Source organism: Ruditapes philippinarum, unplaced genomic scaffold, assembly GCF_026571515.1.
Source record: "Ruditapes philippinarum isolate M1 unplaced genomic scaffold, ASM2657151v2 ctg4406_1_1_1_1, whole genome shotgun sequence".
Lineage (NCBI taxonomy): Eukaryota > Metazoa > Mollusca > Bivalvia > Venerida > Veneridae > Ruditapes > Ruditapes philippinarum.
The window spans coordinates 55,246-79,163 of NW_026858268.1; the positions used below are offsets into that span (position 1 = coordinate 55,246).

At 33.2% G+C, this 23,918-nt stretch overlaps 1 protein-coding gene and 1 long non-coding RNA gene across 2 annotated transcripts in view; both read right to left on the reverse strand.

The window, feature by feature from the left end:
* LOC132752620 (uncharacterized) overlaps window positions 1-7,913 on the reverse strand; it is a 40,598-nt gene extending 32,685 nt beyond the window's left edge. Inside the window, exons 1-6 of the mRNA XM_060742963.1 lie at window positions 7,514-7,913; window positions 5,320-5,409; window positions 4,243-4,396; window positions 2,087-2,262; window positions 1,414-1,547; window positions 388-529 (exon numbers count right to left, since the gene is read on the reverse strand). Coding sequence (XP_060598946.1) covers window positions 388-529; window positions 1,414-1,547; window positions 2,087-2,262; window positions 4,243-4,396; window positions 5,320-5,409; window positions 7,514-7,751 — 934 coding nt within the window. The 5' untranslated portion in view covers window positions 7,752-7,913. The remainder of the gene's footprint in view (window positions 1-387; window positions 530-1,413; window positions 1,548-2,086; window positions 2,263-4,242; window positions 4,397-5,319; window positions 5,410-7,513) is intronic.
* Window positions 7,914-9,933: 2,020 nt separating this feature from the next.
* Window positions 9,934-12,370, reverse strand: LOC132752623 (uncharacterized). Its single transcript, XR_009628837.1, has 3 exons — window positions 12,218-12,370; window positions 11,184-11,371; window positions 9,934-10,136 (listed from the first exon to the last, which is right to left on the reverse strand). It is a non-coding gene; the product is annotated as an uncharacterized LOC132752623 (long non-coding RNA).
* Window positions 12,371-23,918: the final 11,548 nt, after the last annotated feature.

Genomic DNA, 23,918 nt, shown 5'->3' on the forward strand with positions numbered 1-23,918 from the left:
GGATTTTAGTTTAACAAAGAGTTATTTTTTCAGTTGTAACCTTTAAAGAAAGTTGGGGTTTTCATATCTAAAATTGGCAAGAGTTTGGTTAGAATGGATTTTCTAGTAAAAAAAGAAAAAAAATCGGAGTTATAATCGAGATAGTTACACACAAACGTAGAAAGTAGAAATTTAGAAAAACAATGTAACTCGTGCAATTTCCCCATTCCGGGTCTTTTATTTTTCCTTTTCTTTTTATTCAATCTATGTGCTTTTTTCGTATATCTGCCGCCTATTATTTACTAGGCATGAAATATCAATGTTGCTTTTACTTTAAACCTCGATATTTTCTTTAATGAATTACATAATGACATTTAATTGCAGTCGCGAAAATATGTGATATTTCACCTGTAGCGTAAATGCCCGCAAACCACGTGCCTCCGCAGATCTGTTGTGGATTCCCGCTGCACTTTTTGTTACAGTTGTTTTCCGATACAGGACGTGTACCGTAACGTCCGTAGTCGTTACCACAGTGGCATTCCACACCGTACTTGAAATGTATTCATTTAAATAAATGATGAATAGAAATAACAATAATTAGTATTCAGAACGTATATTTTATTTATCAAATTAATAAAAATAAAATTGTGGTTTTTCCTTTTTTATTCTCCGTTCGTAAGTAAAGTACTTAAATGTCGTGGTATCACGCCTCGAACAATATGTTATCACAAATAACATTTAAATATAATTAAATATAATAAATAGTAAAACAAATCTAATAGAGATGTGACAATGAATATAGTTCAAACGTTTATTTCCTTCAAACTGTTTTATAAAATCGATAACAAATAATTGATGTTTTAGAAATAAACTAGTAGTATTTGAGCTTTTGTATATTATCTTTCTTTAAAAAACTAGGGTATTTTATACAATGAAAAGTAATAATATTAGTTATATCACAATCGCTATAGAATAGCAACCTTTCTGCGTTCCCGGTGCGACTTAGCATGCAGTTGAAACGCCATGGACGCCGAAGTTTGGAACGACTCAGGGTGTCTTGGTGACCCCATCATTGACTCAGGACGCCATGCCATGGCAACTATTTTGAACATGCACAAGACATACGCTGTGAGTCGGCGGTCGCAATGCGTCCTGGACTAGAATGCCTTCAGGACCCCGTAGTCCATGTACTATGAATGTACTTAAAACGTTGTCGCCGTATAAAGGCATATAAATTGTTTTACATGAAACTATAGACTATACCGAGGCCCCATGGCGTTTGAAGGGGTTCCTAGAAAGACTTCGACGGCGTTATTCGAAAAAAAATACCCGCATAAGCCTCTGTAAGAACGCCATGTCATTGTGACGGGGGTATTATGCACAAAGTTATGGTATATATTTTCGACAAATATGATATAAGAACAATATTCATACCTCGACCCCGGCATAAGCATATTTCAGGTTTTTACAATGTTGTATACAGTTTTGTATTGTCCGATTATTGGCACTATCCTGGCGTCCAGCTGGTAATAAACGGTCCCGTTTGTCTGCGAAACATCCAATATATGCTGGAAGAAACAAAAACCAAAACATATTGTAAAAATATCATTTAGAAGATTACTATTCAGAAATAATACACTTTTTGTGTCTAATTTTCTCAGAATATTTTGGAACTTGGCAAAATGAGTTTGGTCAGGTTTTGACTTGTTAAATGTAGTCTCGTTTTACATGATCTTTATTCAAAGCATTTTCAAGGAAAGTACATATCATGGGAGAGCTTTATTATTTATCTACACTGCACACACGTGTAGGTTTATAAACGTCAAATTATAACATTTCTAAAAATGCTATGAATCGTCATTCAGCCGGATACTAGATATTCGATTTCTTTTTCGTGAAATAGACTTTCGAAAGAGGTTTCTGTCAGGAATTATCAAGAACTGTCTGTCCGACGAGGTTCGCATTTCATTAATTCAACAAACACGTGCTGGGGTGTGTTTTAAAAAGTGTTCATATGTTTTAGTGAAGAAACTGTGATTCTTCAATTTTCACTCAGGTTTCTGCAACTTTTAGCACAATACCAATAACTAAAGTTATATAGACCAACAATGATTGTTTATGTGGGCGTATCCTCCAGTAAGATTTCCACGCACGTGTCGCCCCGCCCACTGCCATTGAGAACTAGCAACCACTGTAAACGGTGTTCCGGTCAGATCAATCTGGAAAGCTCCCATCGGGAAACAAGTGTCTGAACTTGTCCAGTTATCTCCCGCTGATCCGAACCTAAAACAAACCGGAAATAAGATCTATATATATTAGAACCCGATTTCAAAAAATGTTTCAATGCTTATAAACATGCAACTCTAAATACATTACTTGTGGAGGCAGGCGATATACTAATACAGTTCACGAAAGTCGACTTTGGTTTAATTTTTTATTTTTTTTTTATTTATAAACAAAACTCAGGGCCCTTAAGGGCATAAGAGTGAACAATCAACAAAACAAAAAATAATAATACAAACATGGCATGAAGTTAATAAGTAAATAAGTAAATAAGGAAGATGACTTATTGAAATTTCAGCATTATAGCTTTGACAAAAATGGCTAGATTAAATAAAGTATTTCTGTTGTCGCTACACATAAGAGCCTGAAAATTTAAAATACTAGAAAACCTTGAATAATAGTTACTGATATACCTGTGTCTTTCATGATTAAAATAAGTACATTTAAAAATATAATGAAATTCATCACCTATTTCTTGCTGATTAACATATTTATTAAAGCTTGATTGCGAAACAAGTTCTTGCAACTTATACGAGTATTAATGACTTTCGAGTCCGCTTCTTGGAAGCAGTCGACTTTGATTATTTAACCCGAAAATGATGTTTAATGGAAGAGTTCATTGTCATAAGAATTGTTTAAAAACCAACAAGGAGGTTAATTAAAAGATAACCGTTGAACTTAAGTACACAAGACAGATTCCTATGTTGCTTTTATTTCGCGTGGGTGTTATCCATTTGTTTTTGCTTGTCGTTAACATTTTACTTAGTTTTATTTTGACAGCAATTTCCTTTGCTATATACGAGACGGAGGAAGAAAAAACGATAACTCCAGTATGCGTGTTACATATGCAATTTGTTATAAGTTAATTCTATTTTTTTCATAATTTATGGGTGTTCTTTCTTTCGTAAATGTTTGTTTTTTCTGCTTTTCTTTAGTTGCATTGAATCTCGGTTTAAGGTCATATGCCGAGATTGTAGTGTTACATTGGTAGACAGATGTATTGTGTGATGACACACTTCGGTATGACAGCACACAAGACTCGAGCTTCAAATACTTCAATTATTTTAGTACTTGAGTTTTAACGCTGTACGCGTCCAGATGAGCCAAAATGTTTCAAGAAATTTAATTGTTAGAAAAATGTATTAAAATCTTAAGAAAAGTAAAAAAGAGTCAATATCTAATTAATTATTTACATGTTATGTGCGATCAATGACTTATTTCGCAGTATCAATCACTATAATTCTACTGCGTTACTAACGCAGTAAGAGGTACTTATGTATAAATGTATTTTGACCCCTTTTTGGTAATTGACGTGAATTGTAAGTTCCGTTTGCAATGTGTAAATTACTGTCTTCGTTCACTCTACAGTATATTTCTTTTAAAAAAACATTTTCAAAATTTTCATGAAAATTAGCAAGAGTCTGGAGGCATGCTGCTTTAAAAACGTTTTTGTGATGGAAAATCCAAGTACTAATAATAGAATTGACTTCTTGATAGTAGTGTTATTGCATACTTCGTATGTATGAATGTATGTACGTACGTACGCACGTATTAAAGCAGCATGCTTCCAGATTAATGCAAATTTTCATGATTTGTTTTAAATGTAATAAAAAGTTAAGTATTGAAAAATGAACAAAGAAAGAAATTTATACATTGCAAACGGCACTTAAAATCTACGAAAATGATCAAAAATTTGTCAGCATATGCAAAAATAACCCTTACTGCGTTTGTCACACATAAGAAATATGGTCTTAAATAAAATCAGTCATTAATTGCATATAACATGTAAATTATTTCATGAATTGTGAATATTTTCACTATTCTTAAAATCTTAGTACATTTTTTTTTCGAGGTTGATTATCTTGAAATAATTCGTCTCATTTGGAGACATGCATGCTTAAAATGTAAAATTGTTATATTTTTATTGTATTTTTTCTTGGGATATAATTACTTATTAGATGAAAGAATAAAGCGTGTTACCTTATTTTATTTACACCTGAATGGTTGGCAAACGTAAAATCCCCGGGCTGTACATCTAAACCAATCGTACTAACAGCTATCTTAGAAAACTCCGTCCTCCCTCCGGCTGAATATAGTTTCCTAGGAAATGCGTCGGCACAATAATTTGGAACACCTTGAAAAACAAATTGGCAAAATCAAGATTTCCTTCGTAACATTATGCTTAAAGGCCCATATAATCTCAAATGGTAATATTTTCATTTTTTCAAAAACTATTTATTTTTTATTTCCTGTTAACATAACTCATTTGCCATGTAGCGGGACATTACTTTGCTTCCTTCGTGTTTGCCGATAAAAAGAGTTAAAGTGATATGGAATTTTGTATGGAAGTCAATATACCACTTTGTTTACATTTTGCAACCTTCATCAAAAAGTATTTCATATTCATTGCTATTTACTTCAGGTGATAAGCATCACGTTCTAATTCAATAATTATAGCACTACACATGTTTGCCTTTTCAACAGAAAAACTTTTTTTCTGAAGCATAATGTGCCTTTAAGTACAATCAGACGAATTTCTACTGTATTTTTAATGTGTTTATTCAGTCACAGATACAGAAATGCATTACGGCATACTTGATGAGGTAACATCTGTAAATATCTGATTCCTCCGACTTACAGATTATTGTGTAAAATGAGGGCACTATCTATTTTTTATTTTCATGTAAAATATAGGCAATATAAATAAACTTTCATGTAAAATACAGACAATGTTTACATTGCCTTGTAAAATAAAGACATTGTTTATATTTTCATGTAAAATATAGCCACTGTTTACACTTTCATGTAAAATATAAAAAAAACTGTTTATAATTTCATGTAAAAAACACCGTTTATTATGTCATGTAAATAATAAAGATATAGACACTGTTCATATTTTCATGTAAAATAAAAGCATTGTTTATATTTTCATGTAAAATAAAGACGCTGTTTATAATTTCATGTAAAACAAGGATACTATTTATATTTTCATGTAAAATGCAAAATGTAAGTTACATTAAAAATATATTGATAGAAAACTAAACTAATTATACCTACCGACATTTTCATAGAATGAAGCAAAATTTGAACTGCGTCCTGATTTAAGAGTTATGTAGGATTCTGGACCAAGATCCGACGACTGCAGATCTAAAAATAGTAACAAGTCAATCAACTTTTGAATTAATTTGATTAAGTGACAGCATATTCAGATGTGCTAGTGAACATAAATTAAAAAGTGTTCTAAACAAAAAAACAACATTATTTTTTTTCAAAACATGGAATTTATATTATCCGCTGTATAGATCTATGGAACGCCAAAACTGCATTCTGTTCGCCTAAGGAATGACTGATCACAGGCAAAAGTATCGGACCTGGGAAGAAAAAATATGACCAGATTGATAAAAAAAAACCTGTGTTCATCTTAAAAGTGTCAAAAAACAAAGACAAACAAAATGTATATAATGACCCCTTTAAAAATTATTACTATAAGTTAAGAGAAGGCCGGAAACTCCAGATTCGGCCTACGAGCAAGGGATTCATTTCCCGGGCCGTTTTTGAAAAACAATTGGCCAGGGACAATTAAAAAAAATTTTTATCACTATTTCACGTTTATATAAAGCTTCAAAATGAGACCACCCCAAGTTCTCTAGCCCTTCCCGTTCATGGAAATATTTATCAGGAAACGAGCGACTTCGTGCTAAAAATCCTTGGTAGACATAATTGCGGCACAAACAATTCGAGTACGTAACATAGACTAATACATGTATGTCAGCTGACTACGGCGTCAAAATTACTTGAATTTACTAAAAATATTACTAAAATACATTAAGTTGGACCACTCACAACCGTCAGTAGATTTCTAATACACACGAGATTCGAGTTTCAAGACATTTACACGGTCTTTCAATCGCTTTCTACGCCATTAGGGCATCTTGTGTGAAACGTTGCGGTTTTCGTTGCTATTGGCCAATCAGAAGACTCGTTACAAAATATCGAACAGCTGATTGACAATGGCGTAGAAAGTAATCTAAAAGACCGTGGAAAGGTTTGAAATTCGAATTTTGCGTGTATCAGATGCTACTGACGGTTGTGAGTGGTCCAACTTAATGTATTTTAGTAATATTATTTTGTAAATTCAAGTAATTTTTGACCCGTAGTCAGCTTGACATTACATGTATTAGTCTATGTTTACGTACCGAATTGTTGTGCCGCAATTATGTCTACCAAGGATTTTTAGCACGAAGTCGCTCGTTTTCTGATAGATATTTCATGAACGGGAAGGGCTAGAGACTTGGGGTTGGTCTCATTTTGAAGCTTTATATAAACGTGAAATAGTGATAAAAAGATTTTTTAATTGTCTGGCCAATTGTTTTCACAACGGCCCGGGAAATGAATCCCTTGCTCGTAGGCTCGAATCTGGAGTTTCCGGCCTTCTCTTAACTTATAGTATATTTTAAAGGGGGTCATTATTTACATTTTTTTTGTTTGTCTTTTGACACTTTTAAGATGAACACAGGTTTTTTTTATCAATCTGGTCATATTTTTTCTTCCCAGGTCCGATACTTTTGCCTGTGTGACTGATATGTTTGGTTGAGCCAAACTGGTAATATATTAAGTCAGATAAGCGTTTAATTGACATTATGTTGGTTCAAGTCTGCATATAGTCTAGTATTTATTATGACAGATGCAAGATGACACCTAGTTTATTCAAGGTATTTGATGGGTCAAACTGGCATAAATGTGGAGTAAAATTGCATAGCATAAAGTATGGTCAGTTTCAATAACATTATGTGAAGGCAAGTCAGGAATAAGTTTAGTCCAGGATTAATCATGTCAAGATGACATCTAGTTGAGTCAATGCAGCAGTTTGTTAGTGCCAAGTTGTTACCGGACATATCCTAATGCACGTTCGACCAAATATAATGTCAGCTTTATTCAACCTTATTACGGATAACCAAACAAATAAAAGGCAGTTTTGGCGTTCCATAGTGCAATCAGAAATATAAAAGAACCGTTTGCACCATGTTAATTCATGACTGGATCAAGTCCTAACAATTTAACCACATTTCCTTCTTCCGAGGCCAAACAAATTCCATATCAATTTTTTAAGGGTGGGATGTAGAGGAGTCGGTCGGAGGTTATATGGTATATTTTTAGGAATAACCAGCGAGTTTGATTATTTTTTATTGATCTGTAATATTACAATACATACTTACCGTCAAATTATCACCTGCGATCTATATATACTTACTGTGACAATAAACCGTTATTCCGACATATTTCAACCACGGTAAGAAAATAATATATTCTCCATCAACCGCCTTGCTTCCTAAGTCTTTCTTAACATCCAGACATGTATGATAGTCTTTGAAGCCATGTGCTTCATGTATATAATAACTGATCAATATAAATATATACAAGTATAGATGCACAGTGATTTCCGAGCGTTTCTTTCCATTTTGAACACAATAAATTCCACAAAACCCCATGTTTACATCATCTAGAATAACGACGGCTAAATGTTTTCAACTGCCTGTCACGTTGAACGCTTCTATTTTTTTGTTTTTCTCTGAATCCGTTTTTACGTTAACGTAACGTCAACGTAAAATATCGTTCAACGTTAACCTGTTGTTTGTTATACGTTTAAATTTCAAACAAAAATCATTTCACCGCTTAAAAATAATACATACAAAACCAACCGTCGATGATAAAATTCTTAAAAACACCCTGTTATAAAAATAAAAGTTTATTATAAATGGTACTCGACAATTATAGCACCCGATTAATCTGTATACCAAGCGTTTTGCATAATATGATGGATTGGAGAAAATTTTAATCTAAATTTGATAAACGCTGATACAGACGACAATGATGTTGTATGAAATATACACCGTATCTAACCGTTACCGGTGCGATAAGCGACTTATTATCTATAGATAGTAAATATAATTTTAAACTATATTTTGACCTATTCAAAGGAAATATGATTATACTCATTATAATTGTTTTAATCACTAAGACACAGCAAGAGTATTATAATTGAAAGGTCACATTTTGTTGTAGTTGTGGTTGGGTTTAAAAATTACGTCGCACCAACGAAGTTTATGGCGATTTTCTAACTTGACTGGCTGGGGGAGACCTGGGCGCCCTCCCGTGCATCATTTTAGGCATCCGTCACAACTGCCGTAACGTTTTCACCTATACCGATATCATATAATGACAGGCCCATTAAGCCTAACAAAGGAAAATATTTTTATCTTTTCAAAAGCTCTTAATTTCTTCATGGCCTGATACAGTTTTAAAAAAGTTATTAAGTGGTCATATATCTGAGTCATCTTTTGCTTCCTTTGTTTATGTGTAATTAATTTTTTTGGAGGGGGTGTTGTTTTTTGTTGTTGTTGTTGTTGCTGCTGTTGTTGTTGTTATTGTTGAGCTGTTTATTTCATTTTTTTTTTTTTTGGTGGGGGGGGGGCTATTGGGGAGAGGGTTTGTTTGCTTTTTGCGGGGAGCCTTAATAACAAAACCAGTAATTAAAAAAAGAATTACGAATGAAACTGACAAAATGTTTATGTAACATCTGATTTGTTTTCGCTCCACACAGGTTACAAAGTACAATAAGTTGTTTATTTCAACGTTTGAAATTGAAAACTTAAATAGTAAAGACAGGGTTTGCTAGAATATGTCGATACTTAACGGTGCTCAAAATAAATATACTGAACTATTTTTTTACGTAAAATCATATCATCTTCTTTTCGTTCATTTTACGGTCGCTTGTGTGCAAAGTCAAAGAAATCTTATAATTAAATATCTCTCATTCGCTTCGTCTGAACGATTTATGCACCAATTGGATTCTGGCTTGTTCTTTTCTGAAGAAATTTTCAATTTGAACATATTTTGTCACCAAACAAATTCATGCCGCGGCAAAGCTATACAATAGAGTGGCAATTGTCTGTGGTAATTGTGCTCATGAAGAAAATTTGTAGTTCTTGATTTAGCTCTCGTATTAAAAGACAAACCGTTAGAAGACATATTTTCACCAAAAATTGTTTTTTATGAAACGTTTTCTGAAAAGTTTTGTAATGTTCTTTCCCGTTAAAAACAAATGGAAATGGGAGACAACCAAAGCGAATTTTGAATTTCAAAGTTTAGATTGACTTGTCTCCCTTTTCAAGATATACAAAATGTACATGTATAAGGGATTTTTTGTATTTATTATAGGTGTCGCAAGAAAAATGATTTTAAAATATGAAAAAAATGTTGTTTCTTTATTTATTACAGACCCTTTAACCTAAAAGTAAGGAGGAAATAAAACTTTAATATTTAAGAGTGCATGCTACTTAAATTCAATCACCTAGCCTCTTTACTTCGTGTGCAAGTTTTAGCTCCTACCTGCTAAATTTGTGTAATGGATTTGCCCTGCTTTGAATTTGAAATAGTCCGGATTTTAAAGAAAACGGAAGTTCAGGTAGGGCAGGTTCTATGCAGGTAAAAGGTTTAATTACCTTCGGTTCTAGCCGGTTAAGCACATTTTCTAGGTAAAGAAATAGCAAAATTTCTGGCAATTCAAATCTGCCGGAGTTCTTACTGAATATTCCATACTACCAAATATTGCTATTTATTTTTCTCAGTCATGATGTAGTCAAAACGTGTTTTAATAATTAGACTTCAGAACAACATAAGAACATTTTTCTTGTTTTAAAATGTTTTCTTAAGTAACAGTAGTAACAAGAAATTAAACTTCGAAGAGACTTATTTCCGGCCAGGTACTAGAGACACGGAGCAATCACAAGCGGAGCCTCCCATCTGTATAGAGCAAAGATAATCACACATTGACAGTGTTGGTTTCACTGTAGTTTCGTGGCTCTGGTGGTGTCCTGAAACAAAAAAAAAGAAATAATGTATTAAACCCGCCTTTTAAAAAAATAAATCTGCAAAATTTAAAATGTGACCGTTATATGTGTGTTGGCCCCTACATATTGTATTTCTATAATGACATCGACTTGGACGATGTACACGGATTATCATGAAAAACTTTGATACTGTATCGTGAAAGTCATGATTACGGCGAGAATGGAACTATCACTTTATTTCTTTTATTTCATCACATAAGATTAATCATAAATACCAAAATGCCGGATAATTGTATCGTAGATACCTTAATGACGTTATTTCTTTAAAAAGTATCGATGATATTTTAAAGAGGCATTAATATCTTAAATATCCCAATGACAAGGACTCTAAGTCGGATTTATCATAATGGTGGAAATGTCACCGATATCGTATCGTGTAATGTCAGATGACATTGATATCGCACAATATTATAATTAAATGGCACTGATTCCATTTCGAAAATACTGTCATGCCTCTATGACATTGATCTATTATCATAGCAACGATAACGGCAATACTGTTTTATCAAAACTACGAAACAGCATAACAGTTTTTTACTGTTACATCATAACTTAGTTTACCAAAATGACACTACTGTTATATCACAACTACCATAATAGCAGGACACTTATATCAAAACTACCAAAACGGCAGAACTGTTGTATCTTTACTAAAATGACATTGATATTATATCGTTACTACCATAATGCCATTACTATGATACCATAACTACCAAAATGGCATTTATGTTATATATCGTAAGTACATAGCATTGCTATAATACCATAACTACCATAATGGCATAGGTTTTTTATCATAACTACCATAATGGCATACCTAATACTAGTATATCAAAACTACAAAAATGGCATAATTGTTACATCATAACTACCATAATGACATTATTGTTATATCACTATAATATCGTGTTATTATACACGTTTTGTTATTCTAGGTGGCCTTAACAGGATTCCTTACGAACATATTATGACTATCGAGTACATTAGCTTAAGATACAAAGGATCACAAACCTCCATGTGGGCATGCGCAAAGGGCAATTGTATTGTTATCATACTGATGTTTATGATGACACACGTGTGTACAGTCAATATTGGTCACAAAGATAAAGGATCGAGCCCCGATCCAACTCTGCGCAACTAATACGGTAAACAGTATCCATTGCCAAGCCATTATTCTCTGTTTGTTTTTTTTTCAATATCTATTAAAGAAATAAATGCATACCTTTTTGTTATATACATAATATATCAACCTTTAAAATGGTCTGCTAGGTATATGCGGTTCCATTTGTTCTGATAAAAATAAATATATTGCAACACTTGCCATGGATTCTTATATGGCATTCACAAAGCACCCGATGAAGTTCTTCATAACTGCTAGGGTCGGCGCACACAGCGACACAGTTGATAAGAAATGAATCCGCATGATGAACTGTGATTCCGACGTTAAATACGAGCACGATTAAAGTTAAATAGTAAAATAACATTATGACAGAATGAGTTAAAGAATTAAGTTAACATATTGAATTACAAACGAGTATTTGTATTTCAAGAAGTAAGTGCAAAACAAATGTAAGTATATATAGATAAAGTAAAAGATAAACTAGTTTGCACCATACTTTGCCATTTTAGTTTTCTAATGTTATCTTATGAATTGAGTTCACGTATGTAGCGCTAAATTTAAGCCCAATTTGTCCTTTAAGAAAGATAAATGGCCCAGAGTTTAAACAAAATGTTTTTGTGATAAATATAGCAAAGACAGTACGAAACTACTTCTTCTTCCTGAATGTATTGGAAAAAAGATGTTTAGATATTTGAATTGTTTAATCTTTAAAGCAGTCTCCATGCAGAAATATGCTATATTTCATGAACATTTTAATGTAAATGTATTTAAAAGTAAAATATAATGAAGTGAACTATTAAAGTAGTTTACACGTTGCAAACGGCACTTACATTTCACGTAAAATGTTAAATTACTAAAGAGAGGTCAAAATATGCATACATACATGAACAATCTTGATGAATGTAAAAAAATAAAATACTATCACCTGGTAGTAAACATTCCCTTGCCGACCTTTCTTTTCATTGACATAATCGTGTGAAAACAGGAGGTAATTATATAGTTACATTTGGTGTGTTGACTAAAATGGAAAAGCTGATTAGCTAAAACACGACAAGACGAAGCCGAATACACTATAAGTTGTCCATTATCAACTCGTATTACTTTCTGTATATATATACACTAATGCACCAGTCATAGACGTATAAATTTGTTACTTTCTGCCATACAAGTCATTTTAGTGCAGCTTTGACAGCACTCCGACCCCTTTAGTTTCACAAAATACTCAAACCCTGAATATGCTAATCAATACATTACAATACATTACAATACAATACAATACAATACATACGTAAAATACAATACGGTTAATGTGTTTTAAACAATATACAACGTTTCTAGTATAACCAGATGGTTAAATTTCCGTCACAATTCCCGTTTTGCGTGTAACTGCAAAAATCAAACGACTGCATGCAGTTACGCTGTTCTGTTGGAGGATTAAACCCTTGCCTCCAGGTTAGTGGATCGTGGTTTCGTATCACTGGTATATAAAAAGTTGAGTTGACGCATTTTATTGCCCCTTCTCTGTGGCTTAATAAGCAGTGAACTTAAATTGTTGATAAACAATACGAAGCCTTTGTAAGAATCAAAAGGTCGACAGGTGACGAAGTTATATCTCTCACACATGGCATCATATTAGTGTGTTACCATGGAAATAAGTCAAAACTTTGTATTATCTTAGAATATGAAAACAGTAGACAGCTATATAAAATCAGAAAAAGTACTTGGCCTTGTTAACATTGAATTTGAATTATTTGCCCGCGAAATATAAAGCAAACTTTCCAAATTCAAGTACACATAACTACAAAAAAGGGAGATAGGTAACCCTACAAAAAGGGAGATAGGTAACCCTCATTGTTTCTGTTAAAATATTCTCAATCATGGCAAGTTTAAATTAATTCTATCATACATTTTTGTTCACTATGCCTATACTGTATGTCTTTAACTATATTGTGCGCCTTTACAGTAGTTCCGGGTCTTAACATTATCGTGTTGGTAGTTTTACCCTACGTATTATAGCAGTAAAATAACAAGAAAAAAGATCAACAAGGCAAAGGCAACGTTCACAGGACGCCGCCCCTGGACACACCCAAGCAGGACACCCAGAAGGCACCAAACAAGTACCTGGAGTGGACACAAGGTCGAAAGGGGCGGGACATGTAATGTGAAATAATATAAACAAAACAGCCATTTTGAATTCACCAGAGCACAATTCATTCGCCGCATCGTTCCTTGGCAGGCTGTCATGCAGTTTACCAGTACTAGTTGCAAGAACAGAAAACTTCTGTGTATGCCAGAGCAGAATGGCGCAAATGACCGTAAAAGGATGTTTTGATCAATAATAGGGAAAATGGCCTTGGCCAATGGAACTCGGTTCGCCTGATTCACAGTCCAACGCTCTACCTGAGCTAACAGCACAGATACTGGTTGGAATGAACTGCAAAATATGAGATATGAAAAATGAAGAACACGGTATCATGTTCTGAGAGCTCCTGCACGACTGTTCACCTTGATTACGTTTGGTTTGTCTTAACAAGTGGCTGCTATGGATTGTCGCATTATGCTTTATATGTTTGAATATTTGTGCCTCTTTAAAATGTATCATGTAACTTTATATATATCTGGACTGTTAAAGAAAGACATTTTCTGAGAGAAAAAAAAGAAACAAAATTAAAAAAAAAACAATTAAAACAAAAAAAAAACAATAAGCAAGCAATTTTGTTTTTAATGTATGTAGCATTTACAATTTGAAATTATTTCCGGCCAGGTACAAGAGACACGGAGCAATCACAAGCGGAACCTCCCATCTGTATAGAGCAAAGATAATCACACATTGACAGTGTTGTCAGCTCTGCAGTACTCTCAGCATCGTTATGTCCTAAAATGTAATGAGTTCTATATTAATGCATCTTTTCAACAAGAAATAGTTCTTTAAAAGACTTTATATATATGTTTAATACAATTACTCAGACTAATTTTGATGGGAAATATCCTTAAGGCGGCTTTTCAACCGAACTATAATTAGAATAATCTGAGTATGCTTTTCGATATAACACATTATTGATATTACATATTATCGGATAAAAGCTTGGTTCTTCGTCTTGTAATCGTGATATAAAACAAATAAAAGTATATTGATACAAAACGGATATAGTTATCGTGATCCAAAACATACAGAGTTACATATAAACTTGGAGTCATCGAATGTACTTTTAATAAAACTAACATAATGTTTACAAATAATTTTCAATGTCGTCATGTATAGGTCCTATTTACAAAACTCTAAAAATTATCTTGCCATTAGTCGGGCAGTTACAGGCTTGTATTTGGACAGTATCAGAAGTCAGTTGGTTTTGGCATACATAATTGCAGTCAAGGCTGGTACCAATAAGATAAGACCACGCCCCTATCCAGCAATGAGCCACTATACATATTACCCATAAACTCCACATTATACTTGAGTGTGTTTTCTACAATAAAAGAAAAGAATAGCCGTTTTAATTGTATGCCCATCAATATATGAGCCTTGTCACGACAAAACGAACATAATGCGTTTGAGACCAGCATGGATCCAGTCTGATCAGGAACCATGCTGTTGCTTACCAACCCTATTACAAGTAGAGAAACCCATAGCGTCGAACAGCACCGATTTTTTTATGACTATGGATTACCCCCACTTTCTAGAAAGCAACTGTGTAGTCCTTTATGTGAGACTAGAAAACAAAATGCTGCCAACAGTTTGTCATGTGACAACCATGTGAGACTAGAAAACAAAATGCTGCCAACAGTATGTCATGCGACGGCCATGTAAGACTAGACAACAAAATGCTGCCAACAGTATGTTCATGTGACGGCCATGTAAGACTAGACAACAAAATGCTGTCAACAGTATGTCATGTGACGGCCATGTAAGACTAGACAACAAAATGCTGCCAACAGTATGTCATGTGACGGCCATGTAAGACTAGACAACAAAATGCTGCCAACAGTATGTCATGTGACAGCCATGTGAGACTAGACAACAAAATGCTGCCAACAGTATGTCATGTGACAGCCATGTGAGACTAGAAAACAAAATGCTGCCAACAGTATGTCATGTGACAGCCATGTGAGACTAGACAACAAAATGCTGCCAACAGTATGTCATGTGACAGCCATGTGAGACTAGAAAACAAAATGCTGCCAACAGTATGTTATGTGACAGCCGTGCGCGCTTATTTGTTTCTTTTAATTTGATTTACTATTAGAATTTTGTCCGGTTACTTACGGTGTTACTCATTTCGGTCATAGCTTTGCTCAGATTCGGTGTTACTCTTGCAGGATTCCTGCGTTATTTTCACGATTCCTGCATAACTGCACACGATTTTATTTGTTATTTTGTGCAAACAAGAAAAGGAGAAGTGGCCTTATTCATTCACCATAAGTTTAAGGCCGTTGACATGGACCTGTCCCCCATTGCCGTGGGTTCAAAACCTACCCTAACAGTAAAATAATTTTATGTGATGAATCTACATGACGTGTGTTTATTTTTCTTTATTTTATGACCCTCATTTTGCGCCAACGGTTAAGCTGGAAAAAACACCACATAACATGAATGTCTTTCTAAAGCACGCATGGTAAACAACAAAACTTCCTCTTTCGGAAGTATATGATAAAGAAACCGTAAATCTCAAAATGTGATAGCTCACATGCAAGAAAATCAGTGATATTGTATAAGATATCTATAATCGGAATCAAATTAATCTTGATAATACAATATATGTGATAATACAATATATATGTGTAAAATTGAATATAAGTAAGAAAACAATACCTTGCTTGTTATATAATGTATCTGTTCATTCACTGATCATTCTCTTGAATGACGTCATCATATGTAAATATGGTTCATGCACATATCTATATGAATTGTGCACCGACTAAAATAGATATAATTATTCTGATTAGCTTAGATAGCGGTCAGACTATGTTATAGAAACTAGTTGAATTAAAAGTGAGTACATATTTACAGTTGGTTAAAAGAGGAGACACAGTTACATTATCAAAGTTCATTTCGATTTAGTACCATTAAATTTCAACTCGTCGCGTCTAGTATGTCATTCAAGGATGATGCGACAGTGAGTCACACATTACATGTTTTAATAGAGTTTAAGTTCAAAGATGATCAATTTGGCACTAATAACGATATATACAACTCGTTCTATGTCAATCGGAACACCTCGACTTTTATTCATAATAACCTCGGATTTAAAACAGATTGAAAGTAGTTCTACCATGTGGTTTTAGATGTAAATAAAAAAAGAGGGTTTGCTCTTTTATTACGTATACCGACATCAAATGAAAAATGAATAACTATTGTCCGAAGTTTGGTCCGATGTAGTAATTTATGGATGGCAAAAAGTGGGTCGCATAGAAAGAATCATTTTTATACTTTTAAGTGTGTAAAAAATATGTGTCGCATAACATCATTTTCAAAGTTCAAAGGTGCCCAATTGCTGCATTGAATACTTTTGTTCTGTGAGACACGATTTTCAGACATTTATCAGCCAATTTACGTCAGTTCAAACGAATTCTACGTCAAAAGGTTTTGAAAATAGGTCATGAACTTGTAAAATAATAATTAATTCAGATGAACATGAATAAAGTTCATGTTGGGTCAAATAACCTATTGAAGTCATTGATATACATTTTGTATTTCTAAATGACCTTTGTTTTCGTGAACGTTTATATAGTCTAGATACAACGTTTATATATAGATACAATTTCAATATGCAGTTGAATTTTAATTGCTTTTGAATGTTTAAAGCAGCATGCCATAATCATGCTTATTTTCATGAAAATCATTTTTTTTTTTTTTTTTTTAATGTTGTGAAGTAAAGAAAGTAATTTACGCATTCAAACGACACTTACAATCCACGTAAACAGGGTCTTTCAAATATAATTCTATTTTTCTATTTTTTTAGAAAGACCCTGTAGAATTCTCTTTGAAAGACCATTGCGTAAATTACCAAAAAGAGTTCAAAATATGAAAAAAGCCCTTACTTTGTTAGTCACGCAGTAGAAATATGTTGATAAATACTGCAAAGTCAGTCATTAAATGCACACAGCATGTAAATTATTACTGGAATATTGAACCTATTTACTTCCCTTAATTAAGTAAGGTCTTAAGTACATTTTTTCTCAAGTTTAGTTTTCTAGAAATATGCTGGCTCATCTAGAGGCGTGCAGCTTTAAAGTATGGTTGCCAGTTCTGTTACAAATCATTCTGGTGTTACAATGGTTTTAATGCAATAATCAGTTATTAAGATGTAAGTCATTACAGTGTTGCTTAAGCAACATAAACATTGCTAAACATTGAGTCTAGTGAGTATCTAAATGGTGTTTAAATGCAAATGTATGAACAGTTGATTGCCCACAATATATTGAGTAGGTCGTGCTTCGAATGACTTGAAACATAGACAAACTTTATTCCGCTTTTTACAAAAATCTGTTGGTTTTTCCCCATTCTATTCAACAGCTTGTTGATAAGCTTCAGTCAATAGTAACCCAACGGCACTTTGATTTTTGCAGAATCAAATCCCATCAAAGACCGCACCCTGCGGAAAAATTCATAGTGAAATCCCTATAACATTGCACCACACTCAGTGCTCTGCATGTTAATTAAGTCAGTCCCCCGCTAAAGCTTCAAAGTACCATCCGGAGGCGCGGGGGACAGATGGGAGCTCATGTTCTCCCGGTATCCCTCCGCACTGCCCCGGGGTAGTCGTCGGCGTTTACAACTAACTAGTACATTATGTAGGTGAGGTCAACACATAGTCTGTTAAATATTCTGAATGAACATTTGTAAAATCACGAATGTAGGATAATATTAGCAGTTCAAGCAGCACAGGACTGGTCTAAATATAGGTCGAATAATCCTTATCTTCCATTGATGTCATCATGTAGTCGGCACGTTTTGTACACAATTTAATTCCCTATGAAATAAGTGTGTCGTTTGGTTAAAACTCCTTATGCAGCCAAGAAAAGATGTGAGTTGTTTTTGTTTTATTTCTTTGCAAATGCATACAATGGATAATGGATGATTTGCAGATTGATCAAAATGCTTAAGTTAAGTAGTTTAGGAAATGGATAGAGAGAAAACATTTCATTATTAGCTGATTTGATCAAAAACCTGTTGCTTAAAGTTTGTAAAACTAATTATCAACAAAAACAGATATTAAAATTTTTATCATGGACATATAAAGTATTCTTGGAAATTTCAATAATGAATTTTACTTTTGAAACATAGTTTTCTAAAAACATATTTGCTTTAAAGGATTTCCTATCAAAATTGCATGTGGTTGTAACAGAATTCTTTTAATGCGCTAAAGGCACATTATGTCTCAGAAATTTATATTTATAAAATTCTTTTAAAATATCAGAGATGTGTTGAATAATATTTCAATAATGGAATAAGAGCATGTTACATGTTTAAATACCGACGAAAGTAGCGCTGAATTCGCAGTAATGTGTTGTAAAGGTAGCAAAATGTAAACAAAGTAGTGTTTTGTCATCCATAGAAAAACACTAATTCACTGTAGCAAATTCCAGGTAGCAAATTCCAGACAAAGATATTTCAAGTATACGGCAAATGAGTAATTTTTAGAAACAGCACACGATACCAAAATTAAACAGTTTTGAGAAATAAAAATGATAGCATTTCTGAGGCATAATGTGCCTTTAAAGCAAATGTGTGTCATTTACTTTTATTTGTGGATTAAACTACTTTCGATGTTCTAACAGTCTGATATTTTTTATCCTAGGATAGTGTTGTTAATTCAATTTCAGAGTTAAACATGGCCTTGAAACTTGCAATTTGTTTGTTGCCACTGATACTGGCGGTATTGTCAGCTAGTGTTTTGAACCTGGACTGTAATACGGTGTGTGCCGATCCCCATCGTCACGACGAAAGCGAAGCAGTGCATTGTGGTTGCCACAACCCGCACAGTAAGTTTTCTTCTTCTTCTTCTTTTTCTCTCTTGTAATACTTGAACATTTGTAGATTTGCTTTTAGATATATATAAATATATGTCTTTTGTAAATGCACCAAGTGCTTACTTTGAAAGAAAAAGTAAATTGCAGTTTTCCCGCCGTTTTGTAACTAATTTAATTACATGCGTTTTATAGAGTATTCTATTGTTTAATATACGACAAGACGCCATTTTTTAACTTTCAGATCACCCAAATCACCACGTAACCGAAGCCCCAGAAAAACTTTCAAATGAGCGGACCACGCTGAGTCTATGTGACTATCTCTGTTCCATTCAGATGGGAGGTTCGGCGTGCGATTGTTCTATATCAATATTACCTGGGAAGTGAAAGGCCGACTTGAATTGAAAACTGACTAAAAATATAAACATATCTATCATTCTTTCTTCTATTAATTTATATTCTTTATATTCATGTATCTATGCCAATGTTCTAAAATAAATACAATGTACCAAATTTTATTATCAAATTAAAAATGACTTTCAGCGGACAAAAAACTGCATACAAGTTGTTTACAGTCAAATCTGTGTTAAAGACCACCGTCGAATAAAGACCACCCTGTAAATATAGACCACGCTTTGACAAACCTCAATTGATAAAAATACAACAAACCCCGAATAAAGACAACTTGTCTATAAAGGTCATACTTGGTCTCTCCTTCGGATGACTTATTCACAGTTTTGACTGTATATATAAGAAAACATGTGTTAAACTGAATAGTAGAACATTTAATTGTCTGCAAACAATTCATACCAATCACACATTCTGTGATAAAAGTTCAAGTTTTAAATCTTTTTGTGTAGATTCATCAGTCTTTTTTACTAAATAATTAGCATTTTTTAAAATAACGCAGTTCAGAGGTCCTTGCACGATTCAAACTTACGGTGGTGACAGTAAAGTTAAAAGAGTCAGAAACCACTTAGCCATAGAAGTCACATTAGTTCTAACCAGAGTCGCGCAGTGTCTATTTTATATATAGCCTGAAAAATCTCCATTAAAACGAGCTATTCAGCTACCTTAAGGAACGTTGGTGGTTCTACTCAGGTGCTTGCTCGTGATGGTAATAATGCATAAGGTATTCCTGCACCAAGAAAGCCGGACATTCGCTGTACGGCATGTGTCAATGTGTCTTTACACCCCATCAAAACAAACTTTAGGATCTCCACTGAGGTCCAAAAGCTAAAATCATAGGTTTTTTTTGTTTTTTTTTTAATTTCGTACAAAGATCAGCTGGGGCACTTAAAACTGACAGATATGCGAAAGATAATTAAGTAAGATATTCAGAAATAAATTTTAAATCGTACCTTATGCTATTCATACCCCGATTTTAATGAAAAGCTTTGCAAAATTGTGTCTTTTAAAAGAAAATAGAATAATTATTCTAGAAAAAATACGGATGAGCGCTTGATGAAATTTTGCACACAAGTTATTGGCCTAGACCTACCTTTTAACGGCTGGTCACTTGGATCCAGCAGGGTATAGTTGAAAGAAAACATTGGTACAGTAGATATTAACTTAGAAAGATTTTAACATGACATTGTCTAAATCTTTACTTTGGGACGAAATATTATAGCTGTTGTACAGAGGTAATTGCTCTTCCAATGGTCGCTTTTCAGAGGTTATATACATGTTTATACACTTTAAATAAATGAAAAATCACAAGCTCATTAAATATATCATATTTTTATTCCAAATAAATGCCCAAAATAAAGCCATCAATTTACAATTCAATTCGAGACCTAGATAATAAAAATAACATTTACATGTAAACCGTATAATGATGTAAACCATAAAATAAAATTTATCCAAAACAAAAACATTAAGTTAACCATGTTTACTAAAAACACAAAACCTCAAATTTGATAATAAATAACAAATTTAAGTCATAGTGAAATTTACTGAATTTTATCAAATTAGACTTTTTTGTCAATCAATATATACAACAAGATAATACTTATGAATTTTAAAGTGAGCTTTACTACAATAGCTCATAACATAACATTCTTAGACTAAGACTCTTAAAAACAAGCAAGTACTCCATTTGTAAATGTGACGGCTTATTTGATCAATCTTATTAAAACCAGCTCCTAATTTACGAGTGTTAACACACAAGTGTGGACGGACGACAGACGACGGACATTCAACGATCCTAAAAGCTCACCCTGAGCTAGCTTGTTCAGGTGAGCTAAAAATGTCACTAGGGTGGGTCAATGACTTTAATTTACGTACCATAGCACTATATAATACTGTTATAACTACAATATATTAAAACACTAGTCAAACATGTACAAACTGCCTTAGTCTTCATTATTGGTGTTCTAATGATTCATAGACATACTGTTTCAAAATTCCCTGAATATTGCTTAAATTTTAAATTCTGCAAACAATTTCAAAATTCCTGCCATAAAAAAATATTATTTCCCTGACCATGGAAACCCTACAAAATATTTATATAAGCACTGAACAATTTACCACATTCAAACTTTTAGGATCACTAGGTACTTGTGCACACCAAATAGGGGCTTCAACCTTGACCTCTGTCGAGTAACGGAAAAAATATCATACTCCTAGTAAGTAAGTAATTTATGCATAAACAAGCAAGCTAGAACAAACCAAAACTGCAATGATGTCACCTACTGAGAGGGGAAACAAATACAATTACAATCAATACAACACATACTCCGTGTTATAGCATGTTGTAGACTAACATGTTTTGTTTGTTTGTTTGGGTTTTACGTCACACCGACACAGTATAGTTTTTTTGGTGACGTTCCAGATTTACTGGTTGAGGAAGACCTCAGGTGCCCTTCCGTGCATTATTCAGGCACGTACGGGCACCCGATTAGAGCCTCCGAAGACTAACATGTGTCTTGACAACTGTTTAGCATATACCCTTTGCTGCTTGCACAGGACCATCTAAAACAGAATCAATCAAATGGTGTGAGAGGGTTTGATGTGGAAAAACAATTGTGACTAGCTTTATTTTCTTCAACAATACATGCTCATATTTCTGATTAATATTGTAAAACATCAAAAAAAAAAGATTACAACACAAATACATAAATAAGCTATCCTATCACATGTACTTCTATATCAACTCGCATCAAGCACTAATCTGTAAACTGTCTTCAAACACTAATCTTAAGAATAACTATCTCAACTCGCATCAAGCACTTATCTGTAAACTGTCTCCAAACACTAATCTTAAGAATAACTATCTCAACTGGCATCAAGCACTTATCTGTAAACTATATTCAAACACTAATCTTAAGAATAACTATTTCAACTGGCACCAAGCACTTATCTGTAAACTGCCTTCAAATACTTATCTTAAGAATAACTATCACAACTGGCATCAAGCACTTATCTGTAACTGTCTTCAAACACTAATCTTAAGAATAGCTATCTCAACTGACATCAAGCACTTATCTGCAGATACAACATCAAAAACTAGCAAGTAAGTAAACCTTATCAAATTACAACAAACACTAATCTATAAGCACAAATTAATCTGTAAGTAAAACTGTATCAACTGGCACCAAACACTAATCTGTAAGCGTATCTTAATATATAAGTACAACTACATGTATACCAACTAAGCACTAATCTGTAAGAATAACTTAATCTGTAAGAATAACTTAATCTGTAAGAATAACTTAATCTGTAAGAATAACTTTATCAAACAGCACCAATCACTAATATGCAGGTAAAACATATCAACAGGCATCAAATAACAATCAATAGATACAACTTAATCAACTGAAATCAAAAACTAATGTATATGTAAAACTGTCTTAACTTAAATCAAACATATGTCTGTAGGTACAAGTTTATCAGTTGTATACGCTTGCTTAAATGTTTGAAAATTACAAATACATGTATCATGGCAGAAGGCAAATGCATAAATACCTAATAAAACAATTCTTAACAAGCATTTGATAGTATTGCGGGCAATACAGTAGTCCCCTACCGGTCCCTCAAAAAGTTCTTTAATTGTCATACACTCCTGTGTATTGCCATTTATAATGAATTTGAGGATGAAGTCTGTATTTGAAAATATCAACCACAAAACATAATAAAATAAGTTTGTCTATATCACAGTAATGTGTTAAGTTTCCATGCTTAGTAAGGAAATTATGTTTATACAACCTTGTCATATTATTACGATGTGGGATTTTAAAGTAAATCCTATAAGGAATGAAGAAGTTGAAGTGAAAATACCAGTTTTCTCGAAAAAAATCTAAGTTCAAGGGGGACATAATTCTGGAAATAGTCTTGCTAGAGTATTTAACCTTCTCAAAAATGTCGAGTGATAATAAGAAACATATATATGAAGTTTGAAGTAGATACATTAGGAAATAAAGAAGTTATTTAAAAAAGACAACATTTTTTCCCCTAAAAAATCTAAGTTCAAGGGAGGTAATACTGATATTTTTGTGCTAGAGTTATTAACCTTGTCACATATGATGTGGTTGATGACCAGAAACTTATATTTAAAGTTTGAAGTAAACACCTTAAGAAATAAAGAACATATAGTGAAAAAGCTGAAAAATTTAAATCAGAAATCTTGAAATTCAGGCTATTTCTTGCCATAGCAACCA